Source organism: Astatotilapia calliptera, chromosome 20 (genome assembly GCF_964374335.1).
Source record: "Astatotilapia calliptera chromosome 20, fAstCal68.1, whole genome shotgun sequence".
NCBI lineage: Eukaryota > Metazoa > Chordata > Actinopteri > Cichliformes > Cichlidae > Astatotilapia > Astatotilapia calliptera.
Window position 1 is genome coordinate 910,136 of NC_137441.1, and position 22,102 is coordinate 932,237.

Sequence of the window (22,102 nt, forward strand, 5' to 3'; positions counted from 1 at the left end):
GTAAGGAGGTGCAGTACCGTTAAGAACCTTAAAAACCAGCAGTAAAATTTTAAAATCAATCCTAAAAGCAACTGGGAGCCAGTGGAGAGAGCAGAGGACCGGAGTGATGTGGTCTCTCTTTTTGGAACCGGTCAGCATGCGAGCAGCAGCGTTCTGCACCAGTTGAAGGCGATGCAGACAGGAACGATCTAAACCAGCATAAAGGGAGTTACAGTAGTCCAGCCGTGAAGTAATAAAAGCATGGACCACCCTTTCTAGATCGTTCCTGGACAGGTAGGACTTGACTTTAGCTAAAATCCGTAGATGATAAAAAGCTCCCTTGACTACGGAGCTGATTTGTTTATCAAATTTAAAAGCACTGTCAAAAGTAACACCGAGGCTCTTAATGGAGGAAGTACATTCGGAAGTTAGGGGTCCCATAAAATCAAAGGAAAGGTCGGGGTCTTTAGGAAGCCCAAACACAATGACTTCAGTTTTACTTTCATTTAGATGTTAAGTTAGTTAAGGTTTTGTAGCAGGAGGTCCTCCAATCGATGGGTCCTGTTTTCAAACGGTAACTCCAGCAGACCACCATATTTCTGTCATTTTCTTAAGGATGTGGAATTGTACATAAAATCAATATCAGGAGGCAGCACGGCGGTTAGCACTGTTGCCGCAGAGCAAGAAGGCCCTGAGTTCAATTCCACCGGGGTCTTTCTGTGTGGAGTTTGTATGTTCTATCCCTGTCTTTGCGTGGGTACTCCGGCTTCCTCCCACCGTCCAAAGACTTGCAGTTTGTGGGGATAGGTTAATTGGATAATCCAAATTTCCCATAGGTGTGAATGTGAGAGTGTCTCTGTTATCCCTGCTACAGACAGGCGACCTGTCCAGGGTGTAGCCCGCCTCTCGCCCTGTGGCAGCTGGCTCCCGCGACCCTGAAAAGGATCATCGGAAGCGAATGGATGCATGGATCAATATCAGCCTCCACCAACAAAAATGCTCTCAAAACAGTATATAAAATTGAATTTTTGCGTGTATTTATATAATTTTTTTTACCCCTGGTTTTGTGTGTTCATGTTCTGTTCTCTTGTATTCTTGATCTGTTTATATGTTGTATACTCATTGTTTGTTCAATAAAGTTCCTAAAAAACCTCCAGCAGACGTTAGGAGCGTAATTAAAGTGAGCAAGAAGCAGCTGGTTGTGATGTTAAAGGTGAAGCTATCAGGCGGCTGCTGCTGGCGGCTTACGGTGCTGTGAGGGCCGTAATGCTCGCATAAGGGTTTTACCACAAAAGAAATATGTAAAACATCTAAACACACGACGGAATCTACCGCCTCGACGCTTCCATCACAAACAGGGTTAACGTAAAACGTTTATCCCGGCTCCACGGAGTGCCACGAGCTCGACAGCGCCTCCTGTGGAGCAAGAAGCTCAGACAGCGGGCCGCTCCTCGTGACTTCCTGAGCGCTTGTGAGCGCGCCTGCTGTCAGCGGGAACGAGCAGGGCAGAAAGTGGGAGGGTTTGCGCGCGGCCGTTGTGTTCGGATTGACTGCGCGCCCCCTCCCGGTGTAGCCGTTAGCTCGGTGTCCGGTCGATGTTTTAGCGGCGGAGCGTGGACTGGAAGTGGGATGATAGTGTTGTAAACGTCGAGCCAGGCTTCAGCGACCGAGAGAGGACCAGCAGCCGCTCCGCCCCCGGGACAGAACAGGTAAGAAGCCCGAGCTAGCCGCTGACGTTAGCCGCGCCGCCGTCCTTGGATTAGACTCGGGCTAACAACATGGATGCTGCTGCTCTCACGCCTGCAGATTATCCGCTTTAACCTCGAGCTGAGCCCCCGGCCGTGACCGGCCAGCTCCGGTTTAGGTGCCCGGTGTGAGGGGCTCGGGCGGACTCCCGGTCCTCGTTAGTGTTTGTTCAGATGTGACAGATCTAATCGAGGGGAGACGAACGGGATAAGTCCGGCTTTAGGGACGGGGGAGGGGTGTGGGTCCGTCGGTTCTGATCAGAGGTCGCCGCCGTGTGGAGCAGGTGGGGTTACAGGTCGTGGGGTGCAGGTGGGTACTGGCCAACACCGTGAGCTGCACCTGTCCCCTCAGCAGGGGCGTAACCACGGTTTTTAAAAGGGGGCATGCGGGATGACGTTCCTGATCCTCTCAGGGATATAACCGAGGATGTTTTTTGGCTCCCCCTGGTTACCATCAAGGTCAAATTAATTTTAACACCAGAGCTGTGTGCCCACTGGTGTTCTCCCCCTAAAGTTCCCTAAACTCACTCGTTTAGTTCAGGCTGATCCCAGAGGCTCAGTTAATAACAGGAAGTAAAACTGCTAGCAGGATGTGTTTTAGTTTTGGTTTATCAAGAAGATGAGACATCTCCAGGGTGATGTCACCACCAGCAGTGGTTGGTGATCAGTTATGAGCATATTATCACCTTATCCATCCTGGTGTTGTGGGTAGGGGGACGTGTCTGGCCTTAATGAGCTTTGAAATATAAATAATGGTGAAGCCTTACCTGTGCATGCTGTCAGACACCTGCGAGTATGAGCACACAGCTGAACAAACAGCAGGACATCCAAAACCTAACAGGAAGATTCATGCCTGACCGTGTTTCCTTCACTCCTGAATCCCAGGACCTTTTACTGCTTCTTGGACTGTTACTGGGATCTTTGGGCCCTTGGTGAAGTTCACACCATTACCTTTAGGCAACAAGCAGAGCTGAAGATGCTCAGGTGTTCACTGGGAGTGAGTACGATGAGTCCATCAAAGGGACAGCTCAGAGTCTGAGAGGTGATGCTTAGATGGTGCAGAGGAGGGAAGGTGGATATATTGGACAAAGGATGATGAAGATGGAGCTGCCAGGCAGGAGGAGAAAAGGCAGGAGGTTCATGGATGTAGTGAAGGGTATGCGACAGAGGAGGATGCTGGGATCCGCTGTGAAACGAGGAGGAGTCGTGTCTATTACTGTGTTTCATCAGCAGGGACACAGATGGACTCTAATTGCTGCCTGGTCTCTGAGATATGATCTGCAGATCTGCCCGTCCCATTGGCCAGCTGCTGCATGACCTCAGAGTCGGTGTGAGGCGTTTTCATCTGTTTATGTTTTAAATCTTTCATGACCTGCACACATCAGGGCTCCTAAAGTCAATTTTAACTGAGTCAGCTGGTCTCTGTTTGATGACTGATGATGACATCACTAGATCTGACACAAGTGGTCACGATGAGTCATGTGACTTTCATTCACATCGGATCACGTGATATCACAGCAGTTAGCGGTCAGCTGAGAGGAGCTGGATGTGGGGCTGTTATTGAATACCTGATAGGTGTGTTTAATATACTTTAGTGTGTAAGATGGATAAAAAGCATCGGAGCATCACATTTAAAAATAAAATCAACATATCTGTCAACGCTCATTGATAGCTGCCTCTTCTCCTGTGGTCCAGCCTGCGATCAGCTGTTCTGCAGCTTCCTGTCACGCAGTTTGAGCCACGAGGACCCTTAAAACCCTAAAATTATCCTCCAGCTGGGACCAGCTGGCAAAAGATGCAAACTCAGCAGCCTGCTGAGTGCTTTAAGGTGATACTGTGCAAAGGAGGTAACACCTCGAATCTGATGAAACATCTGGTGACGCATAGCCAAAAACCTGAAGAGGAGAGTCCTGGCCCCTAGCCCTGCCAGTGTAGCAGAAATGATGAGGATGATGATGCAGCAGCAGCCGTTCTTCTCTGCGTGAGTAGCTTCATGTTGTTCGTGTGTAATTTACGTTGAGTAGGCTAACCACGTTATTACATTAATGCATGTAAGGTGAACTAGCAAACATCATCATAGCTACATGCGGCTGTCTTCTTGTTTGATAGAGTGATAGAGAAGGCTAACATTGTTATCTTTTTACAAAAAAACAGCTAAACATGAGAGGTTTTAGGACGAAGTTTGTGTTCTCCATTCTTTAAGCACCGGTTCCAACCAAAGGAGGTATGTTGTATCAACAGAAAAGGCTAACTTGGTTAACATGTTGCAGAAAAAAAGAGACTGCTAAAAATAAAAACATGAGAGGTTTTTGGACCAAGTTTGTTCTCCATTCTTTAAGCACCGGCACAGTTTCAAAAGTACCGGTTTGGATAAAACTAAACGATACCCATCCCTAGATAGGATTCATGCTGTCAGAGAGAAAACCCACCAATCAGACAACCTTCTGTGAGCAGCACTCGGTGACAGTGGGAAGAAAGAACCCCCTTTTAAAAGAAAGAGCCAGGCTCAGGCAGGGGAAAGATGCTCGTTGTGCTGCTAGAAGGAAGGAAGTCAGATGCTGTGACGTTACGGAGTCACAGAGTCCTGACTGCTAAAAACCACAACTCAGGTTGTTTTAGCTCCTCACAAACACACCTGAGCTGTGCTTTTGAGGAGGTTTTTAAGATGAGTCACAGGGCACGGTATGAAGAGCTGCAGGTGGAAGCACAGGCGGAGTCTGGTTTGTTTTGTTTGAGAGAAGCTGTAAGTCACGTTTATGATCTGTAGGAATCACTTAAAACAGACTGTATGTGAAAGATGGACTTAGCAGCTGTGAGGTCAGCTGGTGTGAGCCCGCGATCTGAGCGTTTTCCCCGCTGCCATCTTTGGGGTTTTGAAATCGGGCGACTGTTGCCACACGCTCATACAGTCATTGTCTAGCTCCGCCTCCCTGCATCCTCTGTTACTCTAACGGGCCATAACCAAACATCAGTCAGAAACCAGCGACTGAGACCAGAGACTCCTCGGGAAGGTATTCACTGAGCTCGGAGATCAAGCAGGGCTCTTTTTCTCACAGACTTCTATCCAATCAGAGCAGAGGAGACACCCCCTGCTGGACATCCGAGCCAATCCAAGTTTAAGATTCTCCAGCAAGCACGCAGCAGTTTCAACATTACTGGATCACAGGGGGATATGACCTCAAACTGTGTGGGTGTTTCTTTAATCTCATAAAAGTGCGGATGAGGTCAGAGGTCACATGCTGTGATTAAACATTCACCTTTACTGCAGCGTCCTGATGAGAGACGTGACACAGACACGGCACTGGTTTGACTCATGATTGCGTCAGGCCATCCTATCGCAGGCAGTCGTGTGATTGCAGGTCATCTGACTGCAGGTGAACCTTCACCTTCCCTCCTCCTCTGGCGTCGCTCGCCCTGCCTTAGATCAGTTGCTTCTCCCTCCCCGTCTCTGCTGCCTGAGTGCAGGAGACGCTGTGAGAGTTTCAGAGCTGTTGTGTTAATTGTGTTGAGGCGTTGTTCATCTGGAGTGCTTTTTGATTGAACGAGCAGATCAGTGTGATCTCAGCTGCTGTGTGTCATTCATCATGGCGTTTACAGGAAACGCATGAAAATCGCTGAAAATGTGAAGTTCAGTCAGTTTGTGTGTTTCATTGGAGTGTGCAGAAAGCTGCTCTGATGCTTCCTGTGTGCAGCTCACTGATGAAGCTTCTGACTGCATGCTGATTGGACGTTAGCTCTCAGGTTTTACTGCCCCATGTTCATTTTTATTTTTGTTTAAATATTAGTGAAATTTAATTAACATTGTTTTATATTATTTCTTTAAATCATTTTATCTGAAAAGTGTTTTGAGTGTCTTGAAATTATCCCGTGCCCCCCTTTAGACTCACCCCTGTGTGCCTCCAGGTGAAACTCTTTGCTCTCTGCCGTGCGTGCTATGACATCATGGTCAGCTCGTATATGCTCGTACCTGATATTCACGTGCTGCTCAGCTGTGTTTCTACTCACTTTTTTTTTTTTTTTTTTTTTTTTTTTTTCCTAAATGACATCAGAAACAGCAGTATGCGACATTACGTGATGGCAGAGCTTCAGTTCATCCTTTGTCATTTTTTTTTTTTTTTAATAAATAGGACAGGGGGAATGAATGAGAGAGAGAGGGGGAGAGAAAGAAAGAAAACCAAAGGGGAGAAGAGACGGTGAGAAGGGGGGGGAAGAGAGAGAAAAAAAAAAAAAAAAACTCCTGGGTCACCTGTATGGAGAAAAAAAAAACAAAAAAACAAACAAACAAAAACAAACAGAGGAGACAGCAAACAACAAAGAGCAACATAATAATAGAGAAAACAAAGCACCATCACAATAAACTAGCTAGTCATAGATATCAATATTTACTAAATAATAAACGATATTGTGCAGCACGCAAGATAGACAGCGCACAATGTGCTTTGAGGCAGCAGCCAAGAAAGCTTTAGTCCGCGTCTGTGAATACCCGTGTGTGCATACCTGTGTGCATACCTGTGTGGATCAGCATGCTTGCATTCCAAAGGTTTCTCCATGTAATGATCTGCTAGGGAGTGTGGGGGGGCCACAGCCCCGTCCTCCAGGGTGTGAAGCGGGTATGGAGGAGATCAAAACTCCAGACATCCAGAGGCCCCCAGAACACAAGAGACCAAGGAAGACCAACAGAGGGGCAGCCGTGCCACTGTCCCAGAAAGAGCTGAGGAGAGTCCCAGATGAGGGCTCACTCAGCAGCCGCGGAGCAGAAGTCAGGGGGAGTTGCAGTGACGCGCCCGTGAGCTCCGCCGGCCCCCAGTTGCGCCTGAGTGACCGAGCCCCAGGCCGAGAGGCCGGGGGCACCCCACCTCCAAAGGGGCCCGAGTGAGCCCCAGGCTCCAGGCCCCGACAAGCGGCCGCCAAGGAGTGAGCCGGTGTGTACCCGGACGCCCACCCCCAGACACAAAGAACCACCAACACACCGACACCTGAGGGAGTCCGCCACCGGCAGGGGAAGTGGTGGTGGGTGGAGATAGGCCTCCAAACCTTGGAGGGCCTGAGGTGTCCCCAGAGAGGTGGCGCCTGATACCCAACCTGACATATAGACACAGACATACAGGCACACACAGACACAAACATCCATTCCCACCCTCATGCTCTCATATGCACTTACTCCACACTCAACCAACGTGGAGACAGACATAAAGAGACGCTGTACACACGATCACACTCCCCAAGCGTACTCTACAAACCGGGTCTAGGTACCCCCGCCCCTGGAGGGGGGAATTGCACCCAGACCCAGGTGGTGTTACCCTTTTCCCTGCGGTGGGGAGAGGCAGACCGCCCCGACTCCGCAGCAGCAGGGAGGCCCCACACCCCAGACCGCAGTCGGACGGCCAACTCCTCCTACTAGCCCTCCCGCTCCAGCAGGCCGCAGAGAATGGGGTGGGAGAAGACTCCAAACCTCCCTCCACCTGCTCATTGTAGTGTTGATGCATGTGTGTTCTAAGGTGCATTTAAAACCCAGGAGGGCTTGGAGCTACCTGCCAGAGAGCAGCAGGTAAGTGCATAGTCCCTCCTGATAGCCCTCAATGACTAAGTGTATTTAAAATTGAGAGGTGGGCAACGACGTCAGGGGTGGGGTATACACCCTGATGGTGATTTGGACTCCGTGATTGTGCCCACCCCCAAGATCCTATATGTATGTGTAATGAGAGTGTGAATAATGTGAATGTCTAAGTTGTGGGATAAAATTGAGGCAGAGGCAGCCAGAAGGGGACAGGGGGGGGGGGGTAGCCTCCTCTGCACCCTGGTGACATACCCCCACTCCAAGGCCCTGCATGTGTGGGTGGTTGTGGAGGAGCGGGAAGAGGGAGGCAGCTGGAGATGGGGAGGGAAGGAAGGGAGGGGCAGGTAACCCCTCCCTGGGGCCAGCTCCCCCGCTGACCCCAGTAGGCACTCCCACCCTCCGCGACCCGCCAGGGAAGGGGGGCCCAGGCCCATCAGACCGGGGCCCAGTGCAGTAGCGCCCCCCGGCTCCACAGAGCCCTGGACAGTCCACCCACTACTCACTGATGTGGGAGAAACTGGCGCTTACGTGGATGAATTTGTGCAAATGAGAAAGCTGGAAGAGATTTCAGGCTCAGACGGCGAGAAGATGATGCTCTGTGGCTCGATCTGTAGGCGACACTCGCTGAACGAAGTGAACGCTCAGGCTCCCGACTCATGCAGCAGCTGTGTTTACTGAGTCAGCTGCAGCTGTCGATTACAGCCCTGTGTGTGTGTGAGCCAGTATGAATGAATTATACCGTCTGTTTGTCTTTGTGGTTTTCTTTACGAGGCCTCGTTTCACTGGTTTCACCCTCAGATGCGTCCCCCGAGGTGACGTTTATCCACCTCACCTGCGAGCTGAGCTCCATCACTGCGGTCGTCCTGCTCTGCTCATTATTTCAGCTCCTTTAAGAACCTACACATCCAGAATGATCTGGTAACTACACATCTGTAATCTGAGGACAACTGAGGACTGTCTGACACATCAGAGCGGTCTTTCTAGAAGCATACACCTGAGAGGTCAAAGCCCCGCCCTCCAGAGAGCGCCTCCTGCCTTCGTCTCCTTCACCCATCAGATGCTCTGATTGTGGTTTTCTTGGCTCATTTAGCAAATATCACAAATTTTCTTCAGAGCAAAATGTTATTTTCTTAATAAAAGAAAAGAAACTCTGATGTGCAGGTTGACTCACTGTAACGACTGAAGCCAGCGAGCTCTGTCTGTCAGGTAAAGCAGCTGCAGCACATTTATAAACCCACACAAATATCCGGTGCTGGCTTCATGACTTCACCTGGACTTCCTGCCTGCTTTGACCCTTTCACTGCTCATACTGAGGCTCTGACCTCTGGGTAGCTTTAGCTTTAGCAGCTCTACCTCTGTTAGCGTCTTGAAAACCTCCGTGTTTGTTTGGGGGGCACCCAGTGCACATACGTGACACGGACCCGCCTGAAAACGCTGGGAATCAGCTGATCAGAGGTTTTCTTTCTAACTCTGTGTAAGTGCTGTGAAAACACAATCATGAAGTCGATACCACTGTTTAGAACAAAACAGGGACTGACATCACTTCCTGTTTAGTTGGGTTCATTTAGTACTCCAGTGACAAATTTGACTTCCTGGATTGTTTTGTTTTTGACATAAGATCATTACCATAAAACTGTTTTGCTCTTCAGAAGCATGCAGGTGGACTTTCCGTCCGCTAGTTTAGTTCATACGCGAGGTTCACTGGAGACGCTGGAATCGGTAAACTCAAGTATCTGGGGTGTAATTTGAAACTGAAATAAGAAAAACTGTGACAAACTACACCCTCATGATCATTATTCATAGGCCTGACCGTCTGTTACTGCCTATTATTATTCCGGTGGTGCTGCTGCCGTTATCCATCCTCTGGCTCGCTCGTTACTCGTGTTCGTTAACCCGACACACGCTGCCAGTACAACACTGCTCAGGACCTCGTGTAAACTGAAGGCGCCTGTGAAGCTTTGATGGGTCACTTTGTGTTTGCAGATGAGTGTGCGACCTGTGTGAGGCATGGAGACGGTTAAACCTCACGATGTTGGATGTTTCTATGCTTAAATCCAGTTTAAACCTCCAACAAACTAAAACGCTGCTGTGCAAAGATCAGTTTTTACTCAGGTTTATCTTTGAAAATCAAACGGCATCTCCTTCCTTCCCTCAGTGTAAAACCAGCAGTTGCTTCATGGTGACACAGCACCACCACATTTTTTTTTTTTACAGCAATCCACACACACACACACACACACACACACACACACACACACACACACACACACACACACACACACACACACCGTGTGCTGTCACAGCGCTGCCTGTTTGTTCCTGCTTGTGGCCAGTTTAACTTTCAGATCACTGAACATGATCAAATCTAATTGGTTGCTCTGCTCAGATTATTATACACAAAGAAACCAACGTAGTCCTGCATGGGTTCCTCTCATTGGTTAATTCCAGTCAGCTGGCACTGTGCTACGATTGGTTATTCTGAGACTGTGTGGTGGGCGTGGCTTGGTGATGCATAGGGAGGCCATCTGGTGCCATAGAAAGTTAGAGAGTTTAATTTTACACGTGTTTGTTGTTGTTTTGATCCACTGCACAGGTGATGTTTACCTGTGGTTTGCTATGTGTGGGGCCTGTATGAGTCTGACAGCTGATAGCTGCAGGTACATTCATCCTGTCAGCAATGAAACATGAAATATTTTAGCTTATATTGTGTTAAAATATAGTTTTTCTAATTACTGGCATCGAGTGCTGAGAGATTTATTAGATCAGCGGTCATAAACGCGAGCCTGTCAGCTAACTGAATTCATGTTTTTACCCAAATTTGAGCCGCAGAAATGACTCAAGCACAACATGAATATTACATTCATAATAACATGCTCTACTCTTTTTTTTTTCTGCTTTTTTCAACTCTAAATTTACAAATTCTTGGACATCAACAAACAAATTAGATTAAAGAGCTTGTTCATCCTGGTGGATTAACCATTGCAGACATATAAAAACATAATTTTGATAATTACTAATACTGTTAATTCAGACTAATAAATAGAATAATCCTTTACAGGGCTCGCAATATCGCTAGCCCGACGTCCCGGGGCTAGCGATTTTTCCAGTTGGGCTACCAAAATCTATCTCTGCCCTGCCCGTCGGGCTATTGTAGGAAGGAAAAATATATGTCAATGCTTTTGCATTCTTTCAGAAATGTAGCTGGGTAATTATGTCATTGGCATCGGTGAGCCACTGTCAATATGTGACATATTGAAGTCGCGTTTGAATTTGCGCTTGTTTTTTTGCTTTCACTTTGCAATCGCGCGAACTGTGTATAGAGAGCGACAGCACTGATCTGTGAGTGATGATAATTTGCGCACCAATTCCTCTGACATCGTCTTATTAATCGTTAGCTTACTATGCAAACATGACAAGTGAAATCTCCCGCAGCTTAAACGTGAGAGGTTGATCGCGCAGAGAATCGCTGAGCTTATGTGAGTGCGTGTGTAAAAGCAGCAGGATATATATTTGACTACGATGACCTGGATGACTGAGAACCTTCACAGACAGAGATATATTTTAGATCTGCTGAGCCAAATAAGACAGGTCAGGGTGAAGAAGTGACAGCCAAAGAAAAGCTTACCACAAAACGGAGAAGTTATGACAAATCAGACTATAAGGCAAAAAGAAAGTGCAGCTTTACAGTTTCATGGACAAAAGAATTTCTGTGGCTGCAATATGACGAGCTAAATAACCAGGGCTGCACATAAGTGGTCCGCAGGTGTGCATTCGCTGTCAAAATAAAAAACACGCACAAGATAAGAAGTTGCAACGCGTGTTTGCATACATAAGATTTTCAGGAGGCGGACAGACATTTGTTTAGAACTCTTAAAGATGTCGAAGAAGCTCCTTTAAGCAATTACTGTGATGTTCCTCCACCTCCACAGAAATGTCAGAAGGCGTCTGAACCACAAGAGAAGCACGTATACTCGGAAAAGTGGTTGCAGGAGGTGAGCTGGCTTCAAACAAATGATGAACGCACAGAGATGTGGTGCAGAATGTGCCGTGAAAATTTAATAAATGACAAATTAAAAAGGCATGAACATTTTTTTGTATCGAAAAAACATCGAACCGTGAATTTTGTGTATCGTTGCACCCCTAAAATAAATAAATATAAAATAAAAAAAAAAAAAAAAAAATATATATATATATATATATATATATATATATATTTTATTTTTTTGTTTTGTTTTTTTTGTTTTCACGGTTCGGTTCGATACTTTTGTGTCACGGTTTGATATTTTTTCGGTACAAAAAAAATGTTCATGCCTTTTTAATTTGTCATTTATTAAAATTATAAATATATATTTTAACTCAAAAGTACAGTTTTTAAATTTAATGTTGCTGAAACAACAAAGGGATAAAAAATAATCTATCTGATGGAGGAATCCCTCATCTTTGGAAAAGAGAGTTTATTACAGAGAAATGGCTCTTTCAAAATAAAAGCTCTACTATACTCTTCTTCTGGGCTATATTCTCAGCAGCATATTAAACATATCAGGTCCCCATAAGGAGAATCCTGTGCTAACGGCTGTCTAAATGACTCGGGTAAAGTTTGTAGCATGCTGCTTGTTGTTTTTGTCTTTGCACTAGGATGATGTCGGAGTAAATGTGCAGTCATATTCGTTGTGTTCCCACTAGTGCTGTCAGCGTTAATCTGAAATGACGTTAACGCCACAACACGGCAAATCTCCGTTAACGAGCTACCGCCGATCGCCCCGTGCGTGGGGTTGGACGGCCAACACGTTAACGAGCTAACTGCGCTAACACACTAGCTCCCACCCATGTAACTGAGCATTGCGTGGCACATCCAACATACTGTTTTACTTTTGTCCATAACGCGCTTACCTTCAGGGTCATACGTCACATGAAAACCAAAATGGTTCCAAACGCCAGATCTGAATGAGGCTCAATTTGCCATGTTGCAAGGAGACCTTAGCTTCTGTCTCGCTAGCTTGCGCTGCGCTCAGTGGATCTGCGCTCGACAGTGCAGCCTAGGCGGAGTAGTCGAGCGCAGATCCACTGAGCGCTCAACACAGACAGCATCGTCAGAAGGAAAGTTGATAAAATAAATTACAAATGTTGTATTGTTCGATACATATGCGTACCGAACCGAAAGCTCTGTATGAACGGTTCAATATCGATACGAGTATCGTTGCACCCCTAATAGATCTCATAATAATCTGACAATACTATAATATTGTCCATATTTACATCACCACAGTGAGATGACTTTAGTCTCATGAACAACATTAGCTGATTGTTATTTACTAACTAATCTTAAATGAGTGTTCAGCACAGACATGAAGCCCAACAATCATGTTTACAGTCCCGTGGTCTCAGCCTCATCAAAGTGATGTCATGACAAAAATGAATGACCAACAAAACATTTTTCTCCTTCATTTCTGTCACACAAAGCTGTATGTAACGTGCCTCGCGGTTTGTATCATGGTTGCTAGGCAACCTGAACAGCGCGACGAAGGCCAGACCGTCCCGTTTCACAAGCCTCGCACTTCCGCACTTCTCGTACTCATAGCACGCACCGTGCGTAGTACGCGTACTTCAAGCGTGCAGTCTCTTAATTGGCACGCAGCCATGGTCACTCCATTAAACCAAGATGGCCGAGACCAAAATGCTAAAATTGCAGACCAATGGGTGACAACAGGGAGGCGGCCTCCATCGTTTATATACAGGCTGTGAACTGGCTGTATGTGCAGGAAGTTTGAAAATGTCAGTGCGGGGTCGCACGTGTGCAGGACACACCACTCTTTGCTTTTACTCTGGCGTTTACACTCAGGAGTGGAAGTGGACTGTTGTGGAGAGAGCAGCGCTGCATGCGTCAGGTGTGTGGTTACAGCTCATCAGAGAGGCGAGCTGTGTGGGCAGATGGTTTCCTGTATATTTAAGTCTACTCCGTCAGTCTGTGTTGAATTGGCTTACTGTGGTCTCTAAGCCTGCTAACCCCCTGCACACCTGCCTCCTCACAGCTCAGGTGTTCCTGCTCGGGACGGCCAGTGTGCAATCCTCTGCAGGAAGATGCACCGTTTCCCGCCTGTACTGTGGTCTCTTCGATTAGCATGAAGAAACACTGCAGGTGGATTTGTTTTCACGCACTGCCGGGTGAGCGCACCTGCTCGCATCTCTCCACTCTCACGTTCATTCAGTCAGGACTGCACCAGATTTAAAGATTCTCCTGTGGTGGAGTTATGAATGAGTTTTATCCCTTCGCTGACCGAAGGGGCCGTTCAGCAAATTAATAAAATGAATCTTCTGTGGGGATTTCACGCCCCCTGCTGGAGAGGTGGAGCATGGACGAAGCCGTGACGATCATTTCCTTATAACCTGTTAAAGAAAGCACTCGGCTCATCCTTCGTTCAGCCACTCTGACAACAGCGACTCCCTCGGCTACGAGTTTGAGGTCATAACTCAGAATTTTGCCGTCAGTATGAAAGCGTCATCTCTGTGGTAATGTCACCATCGTTTTTCTCAGGGGCGGCGCTTAGAAAGGCCCAGCTGAGAAGTGCTTATCTGGATCCAGGTATGTGTAGAGGACTAACCTGGACATTTGATGCACTGTCAGTACAGATTCAATGTTTCAGATCTTTGAGTCTAAGCAGCGCTGCAGGTGACGCACCTTTGCACTCGCGCACACCTGCTGCAGGTCACTGCAGCTCGTACGTGTCAGATTTGCTTTAAACACAATGAGCAAGTTCAGGACACGGATAGTAAACCTCTCTCCCCTCTGCTCCTGCCCGGCCGGCTCTCAGGTGAGCTTGGGTTACCTGACTTTAACCGTTTATTCCTTTCTCCTCTTAAAGCACGCAGCAGCGCGTTAGCGGATTAGTGGACGCGAGGAGGCGGCTCACAGACGGGAAGCAGGAAGTTGCTCGTCTCATATTAATCCAGGTTTTCCCTGGACCATCACCGCCGTGTGACGGTCTGGTGAGCGTCTCAGTATCTGTGAAAGCAACAGCAGGAGGAAAGACGACCTGCGGGTGTAGACCGTCAGCTGATGTTTGCAAACAAATATTAAAATCAAAATCAGAACCAAACTACTCTGAATGAACTGCTTTCTTTGTCATATCGACCACACGTCACCACCGGGACTTACATTGTGACGCACGTCAGAAAAAGGCACAAATAAAATAAGCATCTAAATAAGAAAATATCAATGAATAAAAAGAATAAACACAGATTGGTGATGACACTGTAGTGGTTGTAGTGCAGGGTTGCGGTGTCTACCTGTGACCGTGGAAGATCAGCTGTCAGATATTTGAGCGGTGTCCTGATGGCAGCGGCTGATACGCTGTGCTGCCCGCCCTCCATAGAGCTGTCCCCGCCCTGCAGCCTGCAGTCAGCTCCCGGGTCTGAGCACCATGATGTCAGGGCTCTGCTCTGTAAGCAGACGGGTCCGATGGTGGTGTCGTCTGCAAATGTAACGACGGTGTTGGAGCTCTGTGCACAGGGTGCTCAGCAGGGGCTGGGCACACCTCCCCGGGGGGCACCCTGGGAGTGAGAGCTGTGTTTGACATGCCGTCACCTCTAACAGATCAAGTTAAAGCGGAGCTGTTTCACAGTCATCGGCCTGCTGAGGGTTGGATTGTCCTCCGCACAGCGCGGCCTGCGGGCCTCCACCCGACTCAGACTACAGCGTCCCCCCACAGCCAGCCTGGTCCTGTCACTTATATCTGCCAGCTCTTCACTTCATTCCTGTCCCAGAGTCCCATCAGTGCAACAGAACAAAAACTTGTAAATGCAAAATCCACATAGTCATAAATGATGGAGTACAGCGTGTTCAGTGTTCAGGTTAAACTGATCAGGCTGTCGGCTTCATCCTCAGCCTCACACTTGTTTTTGGAAGTTAAAGGGTGGCAGTCCCAGCTGACCGTCCCCTTGCTCTTATTCTGAAAGCTCAAACCCTGCTCAGCAGCTTCCTGTCCCCCAGACAGTGTAAACAGAGCTCTGATGACCCGATGCAGGTCATCGTCAGGTAATTTCAGGCTGTAAGAGTCCTGACTGAGTTCAGCTCCAGCTCGGGAACGAGTGCGACGGCTTCCCAGGTGCAGCGCAGGTGTGATCTGCTCTACCTGCAACCGCATCACCTCATTACCACGCTTTGTGTTCTCACAGAGATAAGGACACACTGAGGCTGCAGGTGAAAGGCTCATATCCTCAAACTTGTTTCTGGGTTTACCTGACAGGTGTGAGGCTGAGTGAGCGAGCGAGCCCGTGAGAGAAGCACAGAGAGAGAGAGAGATCATGGATCACCAGAGACAGAGGAGTCTGTCCACATCAGGAGAATCGCTCTACGCCGTGCTCGGGGTCGACAAGAACGCCACCACAGAGGACATCAAGAAATGCTACAGGTGCGTGCGCACACACACAAGTGCAGCAGTTGGCCACTAGAGGGAGCCAGGGTCAAAGGTTATAGAGCATGTTGAAAGGATTGTCTGTGACTCCCCCTCCTCACACACGGGTCAGCTTGCAGGAGCTTTTCCTGCCACAGCTTCACCTTCCAAAGCCAAACAGCAGAGAGCAGATTCATCTTTAATGTTTTTCCTGTTTCTAACACAGCTGTGGAGGAAAGTCAGAAAATGACACCCGATTCATCCCGACACACAACATCGTTTAAACTCATTTCCTCCTTTTTCCTGTTCAGTCTCTGTTTTATATATTTTCTGAAAATGCACGTTTTAATTCATTCTTCTGTTTAATTTGAGTAAATAATAACCACGGGTTTCTCACTTTTCTGTGTCAGTTTCAAAAGAAAAAAAAGAAAACAGAAATAAAAATGTGTGTCAATAATCAGGGAAGCTGCGGAGATACAGAAGCAAGTGAAAGGTGTCCCACTTTAAAGTGAATAAGCAGCTCAGACTTTCGCTCCTTTTGATTCTTTCTTTTTTTGTTGTTTTTAGGAAGCTGGCGCTGAAGTTTCACCCAGACAAAAACCCGGACAACCCCGAAGCAGCAGACAAGTTTAAGGAAATCAATAACGCCCACTCCATCCTGGTGGACGCCACCAAGAAGAACATCTACGACAAATACGGCTCCCTGGGGCTGTACGTGGCCGAGCAGTTCGGAGAGGAGAACGTCAACACCTACTTTGTTCTGTCCAGCTGGTGGGCCAAGGTGGGTCGGCGTCCACGACCGCAGGTCTCGCAGCGCGTTTGATAAGCAGGCGTGAAGCTTTCAGGCGCTGCTCTTGTCTTTAATGTGCATCCGGGTACGTTCCCTTCCTCGCACACAGGTCAGCCTGTAGAGACCAACACAAAGGTTTTAGCCGTCGCACACAAACTCTTCGGAAACACGTGAACCGATGCAAATGTGACTGCAGCATCGTCCCTCACACGCTTCCAGGTGTGTGCCCGTGCTCACATCACCACCCGAGCGTCTGCAGGGTACCTCTGGGACCGGGCCGCCTTTAAACGCCTCCAGCAGTAACTCTGAATGAGCCCAATCAAACTGTGATAGGTGAGAGTTATCAAAGTGTGGTGATGATGATAGTAAACTTTGACCTTTCCAAACACAGTCTGTGACACATGACAGGTCCGGACGGACACTTAGGAACATGATGAAGAGAAATACTCATCGCTTTCCTGTTAAACAGACGTCTGCCATCCCAAAGAAAGGAACGTGTCTGCAGGCAGGATGGTGAAAGTCTGATTTTATGACCTTAGTTTAGATCGAACTGGGCTTGAACCTCAAAAATGCCTCTGAGAGAAGCTCCAGGAGGGCTGAACCGAAGCTGCGGACCTCTGCAGGTCACCCTGAGCCCACAGAGGAAGCGTTTACCCCGAGCTCATGTAGCTCTGCGTCCTGTCAAGGTGTCGGGACATCACAGCACACTGAGTGCGGCTTGGAGGCCGGCAAGAGCTTCACATGGAAGAAGAGCTTTGTTTAAAACTGCAACATATTTAAATCATTTCTTCAGGAAGTCATCGGGATGCCTTTTAGAGTTCCCAAAGTTGTCAGCATGAACCTCCAGACGTTCCAACTTCATGGCATGGCCTTGATCATTTCCTCGTTTATATTCATTTGTTAAAGATCAGTTGTGCTAATATTACTTTGTGTAGAATATTAGAGGAATTAATGAAATCACTGACACGTTACATGAAGAGCAGTGGTCCTAATATTGATCCCTGTGGGACTCCATGAATGAGACTTGATGGCAGGATGCTGTGGCAGCCATGCTGGGTCAGTGTGCCTCACACCTCCTCCTCCATGCTTCCGTGGGAACCATTCGTGTAGAGACCATCGTTCACCTTTTCTGCACAAAGACACGGCAGGTGGAACTAAAGATCACAGCTCTACGCTCATCAAACCAAAGCACAAATTCCCACTGGTCTAATGTCCAGTCCTTGTGTTTTTCGGCCCAAACAAATCTCTTCTTGCTGCTTTTCCTTAGTCGTGGTTTCTCAGCAGTGCTGCCATCTGCTGTTTCAGTCCGTTATTACACTCTTAAATCCTACTACTCATTCCTGCGTCTTTTGGGATCTTACAAAGCTTATAACGACGCGTCGACTATTAAATTAGTCATCGACGACTTTGATAGTTGACGACATCATGAAGCTCACTGAGAGGAGGCCGAGGGTCAACAAAGCAAAGGACGGCTACTTTAGAATCTAAAAGAAAATCTTCATTCATATATTTGATGTTTGTATCTACAAAGTGTAAAGTAGTAAAACTACAGAAAAACCATTCAATGAGAAGCTGTGTCCAAACGTTCGACTGGTGGTGTGGCATACAATGAGAACGTTTGACTTCCTGCCGTTTGTTCTTCCAGTTCAGTGTAAGCTTAAAAAGCCCCGCCCCCGCAGCTACTTATGCACTGAACCTGGTGTCCTGCTCTGTCCTCAGGCCCTGTTTGTCTTCTGCTGCCTGGCCACCGGCTGTTACTTCTGCTGCTGCCTGTGCTGCTGCTGTAACTGCTGTTGCGGCAAATTCAAACCTCACCCGCCAATGGACCAGGACCCCGAGTTCTACGTCTCCCCGGAGGACCTGGAGGCCCAGATGACGGCTGAGGAGAGAGGTGAGCACGGCCATGCCACTCTACAGGACTGTGCATTTAGCATGTCTGTATATGGGAAACTGTTGCTCCAAGGCACTTACATAAATCTGCAAGCAACCTCAAGACTTTTGCACAGGGCTGTAGATGCAGAAACCTAGTTTCAGGAAGATCACGTGACAGGTCACCTGATGTTAGACTCACCTGGAGACACCTGAGAGTGCGCGTGTGTGTGTGTGTCTGTGTGTGTGTCTGTCTGTGTGTGTGTCTGTGTGTGTCTGTCTGTGTGTGTGTGTGTGTGTGTGTGTGTGTGTGTGTGTGTGTGTGTCTCTGTGTCTGTGTCTGTGTGTGTATGTGTGTCTGTGTCTCTGTGTGTGTGTCTGTGTGTGTGTGTCTCTGTGTGTCTGTGTGTGTGTCTCTGTGTGTGTGTGTGTGTGTGTGTGTCTGTGTGTGTGTGTGTGTCTGTGTGTGTGTGTGTGTGTGTCTGTGTGTGTGTGTGTGTCTGTGTGTGTCTGTGTGTCTGTGTGTGTGTGTCTCTGTGTGTGTTCCTGCTCTGATCATGTTCAGTCCTGGTGTATTTTTAGCTGCTGTGATCTCAGTTGCAGCTGGTTTGTGACTCAGACGTTAGTTGCTATGAACTGTGGGTAAAATCTGCCTGACTTCACTTCCTGTCATTGTTAAAGTACTGCTGTCAGATTAAAAGTCCTTTTACCTGATGTTGTACATGTGCGTTTTGTGTTGGCGCTGTGGAGCTGTTGTGTTACAGTTGCTCTGGTATACAGAGGTTAGTCAGAAACGTGGAACCAGAGTTACTTTGATACATTGATGAAGATATATTAGTGGAAACATGCCGGCCACTTTATTAGGTACACCTTGAAGGGCAGTGAAGTTTGCCTAATAAAGTGGTGATTTTATATTTCTGTGCATCATAGTTTGTTCAGTGTTGTAATTTAGTTCTATTCTAGTTCATTTATGCAGTTAATGCATGTTTATTTTCATTGTGTGTGTGTGTGTGTGTGTGTGTGTGTGTGTGTGTGTGTGTGTGTGTGTGTGTGTGTGTGTGTGTGTGTGTGTTTTGTCATCAGATGGCGGCGACCCCATCGTGATGCAGCCATCTTCAGCCACAGAAACCACTCAGCTCACCTCTGATGCCCACCAAAGCTACAAGACCGATGCATACTAAACACACACACACACACACACACACACACACACACACACACACACACACACACACTCTCTCTCTCTCCTGGAAATCCCACTCAGCTTCTGTCACAATGAGCTCAGCCCAGATTTTCCCTTTTTCACGTTTCCATGTTTGAATTTCTGAGGTGAAACGAGGAAGAGGAGGGAGGAAACCTCGAGGAGGAAGAGAAAAAAACACTTGCAGTAACGCTCTGGTTTGGTTAATGTTCAGATGAAAGTATAGACAGGAAGTGACACGCTGACTCTCTCAGCTGGGCGCCAGCGAGGCAGCTTCTTCTCAGCTCTGAGGTTTCATCAGGTAACCAACAGGTGAACAAGGTCAGGTCACTTTTAACCGTCCAATCACTGGACGGAAGGCGGGACAAATGCTAAACCAACCCACCGCCACGGCCTGCTCGTCTAACAGTTTTCACTTCCTCTCCGGTGAGAGTCGTTACTAACAAAGTAACTACACATACTGCATTACTTCTAGGAAAAGTAACAAGTATGTTGTAACTAGACTGTTTGTTACATTACTTTCTCATTACTCTGCAAAATGACCTGAAACTCATCGTCTCACAATCTACGGTGGCCCTGAGAGGTCAAACATACTGCAACTCAATGACAAGCTAACAGTACATGGCTAATAGCAAACATGTTATTACAGGAATCATGTGATTAAAACACACATTAGCAGCATCTCCCTCACACTGCAGGTGAATGCTTTTTATTCAGCACGTGCCAGTGCGACACGTTCATGTCTCCATCATGTTAATGTCTCCATCATGTCTCCATCACGCCTCCATCACGTTAATGTCTCCTCAAAAACCCAGTTTTTGCGCCGTTTCTGTTTGCTGGTGTTTTGAGTTGCCGTGGATTTGTCCCTTCAGAGTCGGCGTATTAACAATATAAACCTGAGCCTACAGTCGCGCACACACGAGCACTGAGATGAAAACCAGCCCAAAGCCGCGGTGATAAAACATGAGACACCAACGGCTCTGGCTGCCGGGCTGGAGTCTGCATACACTCGGCTTTAACATCACTCGGGATTCTTTGTTTGTGCAGATGTTAGCAGCATAATGCAGATGTTTCTGTCAGTCTGCACTTCCCCAGCACACGCCTGGTAATTCTGACCACTCCGCCATTTTCCTCCATCAGCTGATTGCCATGAGAATAAAAACTTTGCTTAGTTTTTAATTTTTTCTGCCTGCCGTGCTGATCACTGAAGAACTTTTGTAATGCGAGTAACAGCGTACTAGTAACTGTAATGTGATTACAGTAACGTGTTGCACAAACACTGAGCAACCACAGCGTCCCCATGAAAACAGAGATCAGGGGAGAGCACGCCATCAAACAAGGAGTCACGTTTCCGTCAGAGAGCGCCGAGCACGCAGTTACCAAATTGGTAAATCCAATGATGAATCGTCACGGACAGCACACGCAGCGGGATGGCTCTCTTCCACTCAGTTACTTTTTAGTCTAAGAGTAATCAGACTACTGTAGTTCTCAGCAGTAATTAAGCTCCAGTTTCCTCCTCCGAGCTTCGTCCCTCCTCCTCCTCCTCCCTTCATGTTTATGGTCTTCCACAGGTGAAGGATTGAGGCGCTGTGTGTCTGCGTGCACACTGATCGAGCCCCGTGTTTGTTGTAGTTTAGTGTGCGGAGGTAGCGATGCTGTACATGTGGTGTAAGTTTAGACCTCACCGTTCTTCCCTCTGTCTCTAGGTTTGCTTTTCCTTCTTTTTATTAATGGTGTTGATGAAGGGACGCTTTCACATCCAAAGTCTTATTATTGTTCAGACAAGCAGTTTTCTAGCAGAACAATCAGTTTGTACCAATCACACAAGTTTTATTTTGTAGGCTTTTATTTGTCACAGAAGTTTCCTGTTAGTTCGTGTCTGTAGATTGATTTTTGTAAAAACAAAAAACAAAGAAAAAAGACGACGTTGAACCAAACGGGCTAAATTTCTTCACCACATCTCGATGCTCGATCAGACACTCGTTGATGTCCATATGTATCGATGCTAGCGGCCGAGTCGACTCCTGACTGGTCTGAGCCAAACTGCAGATCCGTGAAAATCAGAGGTTTTATTTTCCCAAACACGTTTAAGTTGCTGTGTTCCTGTTTTCACATTGACCCCATCGCTGGGTTAAAAAGGCTTCTGAATGAGCTTCGGTGAAACCTGCAGACGCCTCGTTACCTGATTGGCTGACCAAACCTGGAGTCGGCACATTTCCATCATCGAATAATGAAACCGATGTATGTAAGAAGATAGCAGCCACATGGTGATAATAATGATGCATTATTTAATTTATTTTGATTTTCTGATCTTTGTAATGATTGATGAACTAGCCGCTGTGAGGAGGATGTAGACATCTTTAGATGTGAACCGTTCTGATGGCGAGGTGACAAATGGCAGACGTGCTGTACATACACACAGAGACGTAGAGGTTTGTGTTTGTAGCGTGGACGTTTGCCTGAAACGACTATCTGATGTACTGTTGTAAAATAAATGTTTCTGATGCTTCGGAGCCTCTTTGTGTTTAATCTATCACTGTAATCTGTAATCCACACATTGTATCAGAAGTC

The 22,102-nt window shown here is 47.3% G+C and overlaps 1 protein-coding gene across 1 annotated transcript; it reads left to right on the forward strand.

The window, feature by feature from the left end:
- The first annotated feature begins 1,455 nt into the window (after positions 1-1,455).
- Positions 1,456-22,044, forward strand: dnajc5ab (DnaJ (Hsp40) homolog, subfamily C, member 5ab). The gene is made up of 5 exons (XM_026155027.2): positions 1,456-1,688; positions 15,525-15,689; positions 16,239-16,452; positions 18,181-18,352; positions 19,414-22,044. Exons 2-5 carry the CDS (start codon positions 15,583-15,585, stop codon positions 19,509-19,511), a joined length of 591 nt encoding a protein of 196 aa, XP_026010812.1. The 5' UTR covers positions 1,456-1,688; positions 15,525-15,582; the 3' UTR covers positions 19,512-22,044.
- Positions 22,045-22,102: the final 58 nt, after the last annotated feature.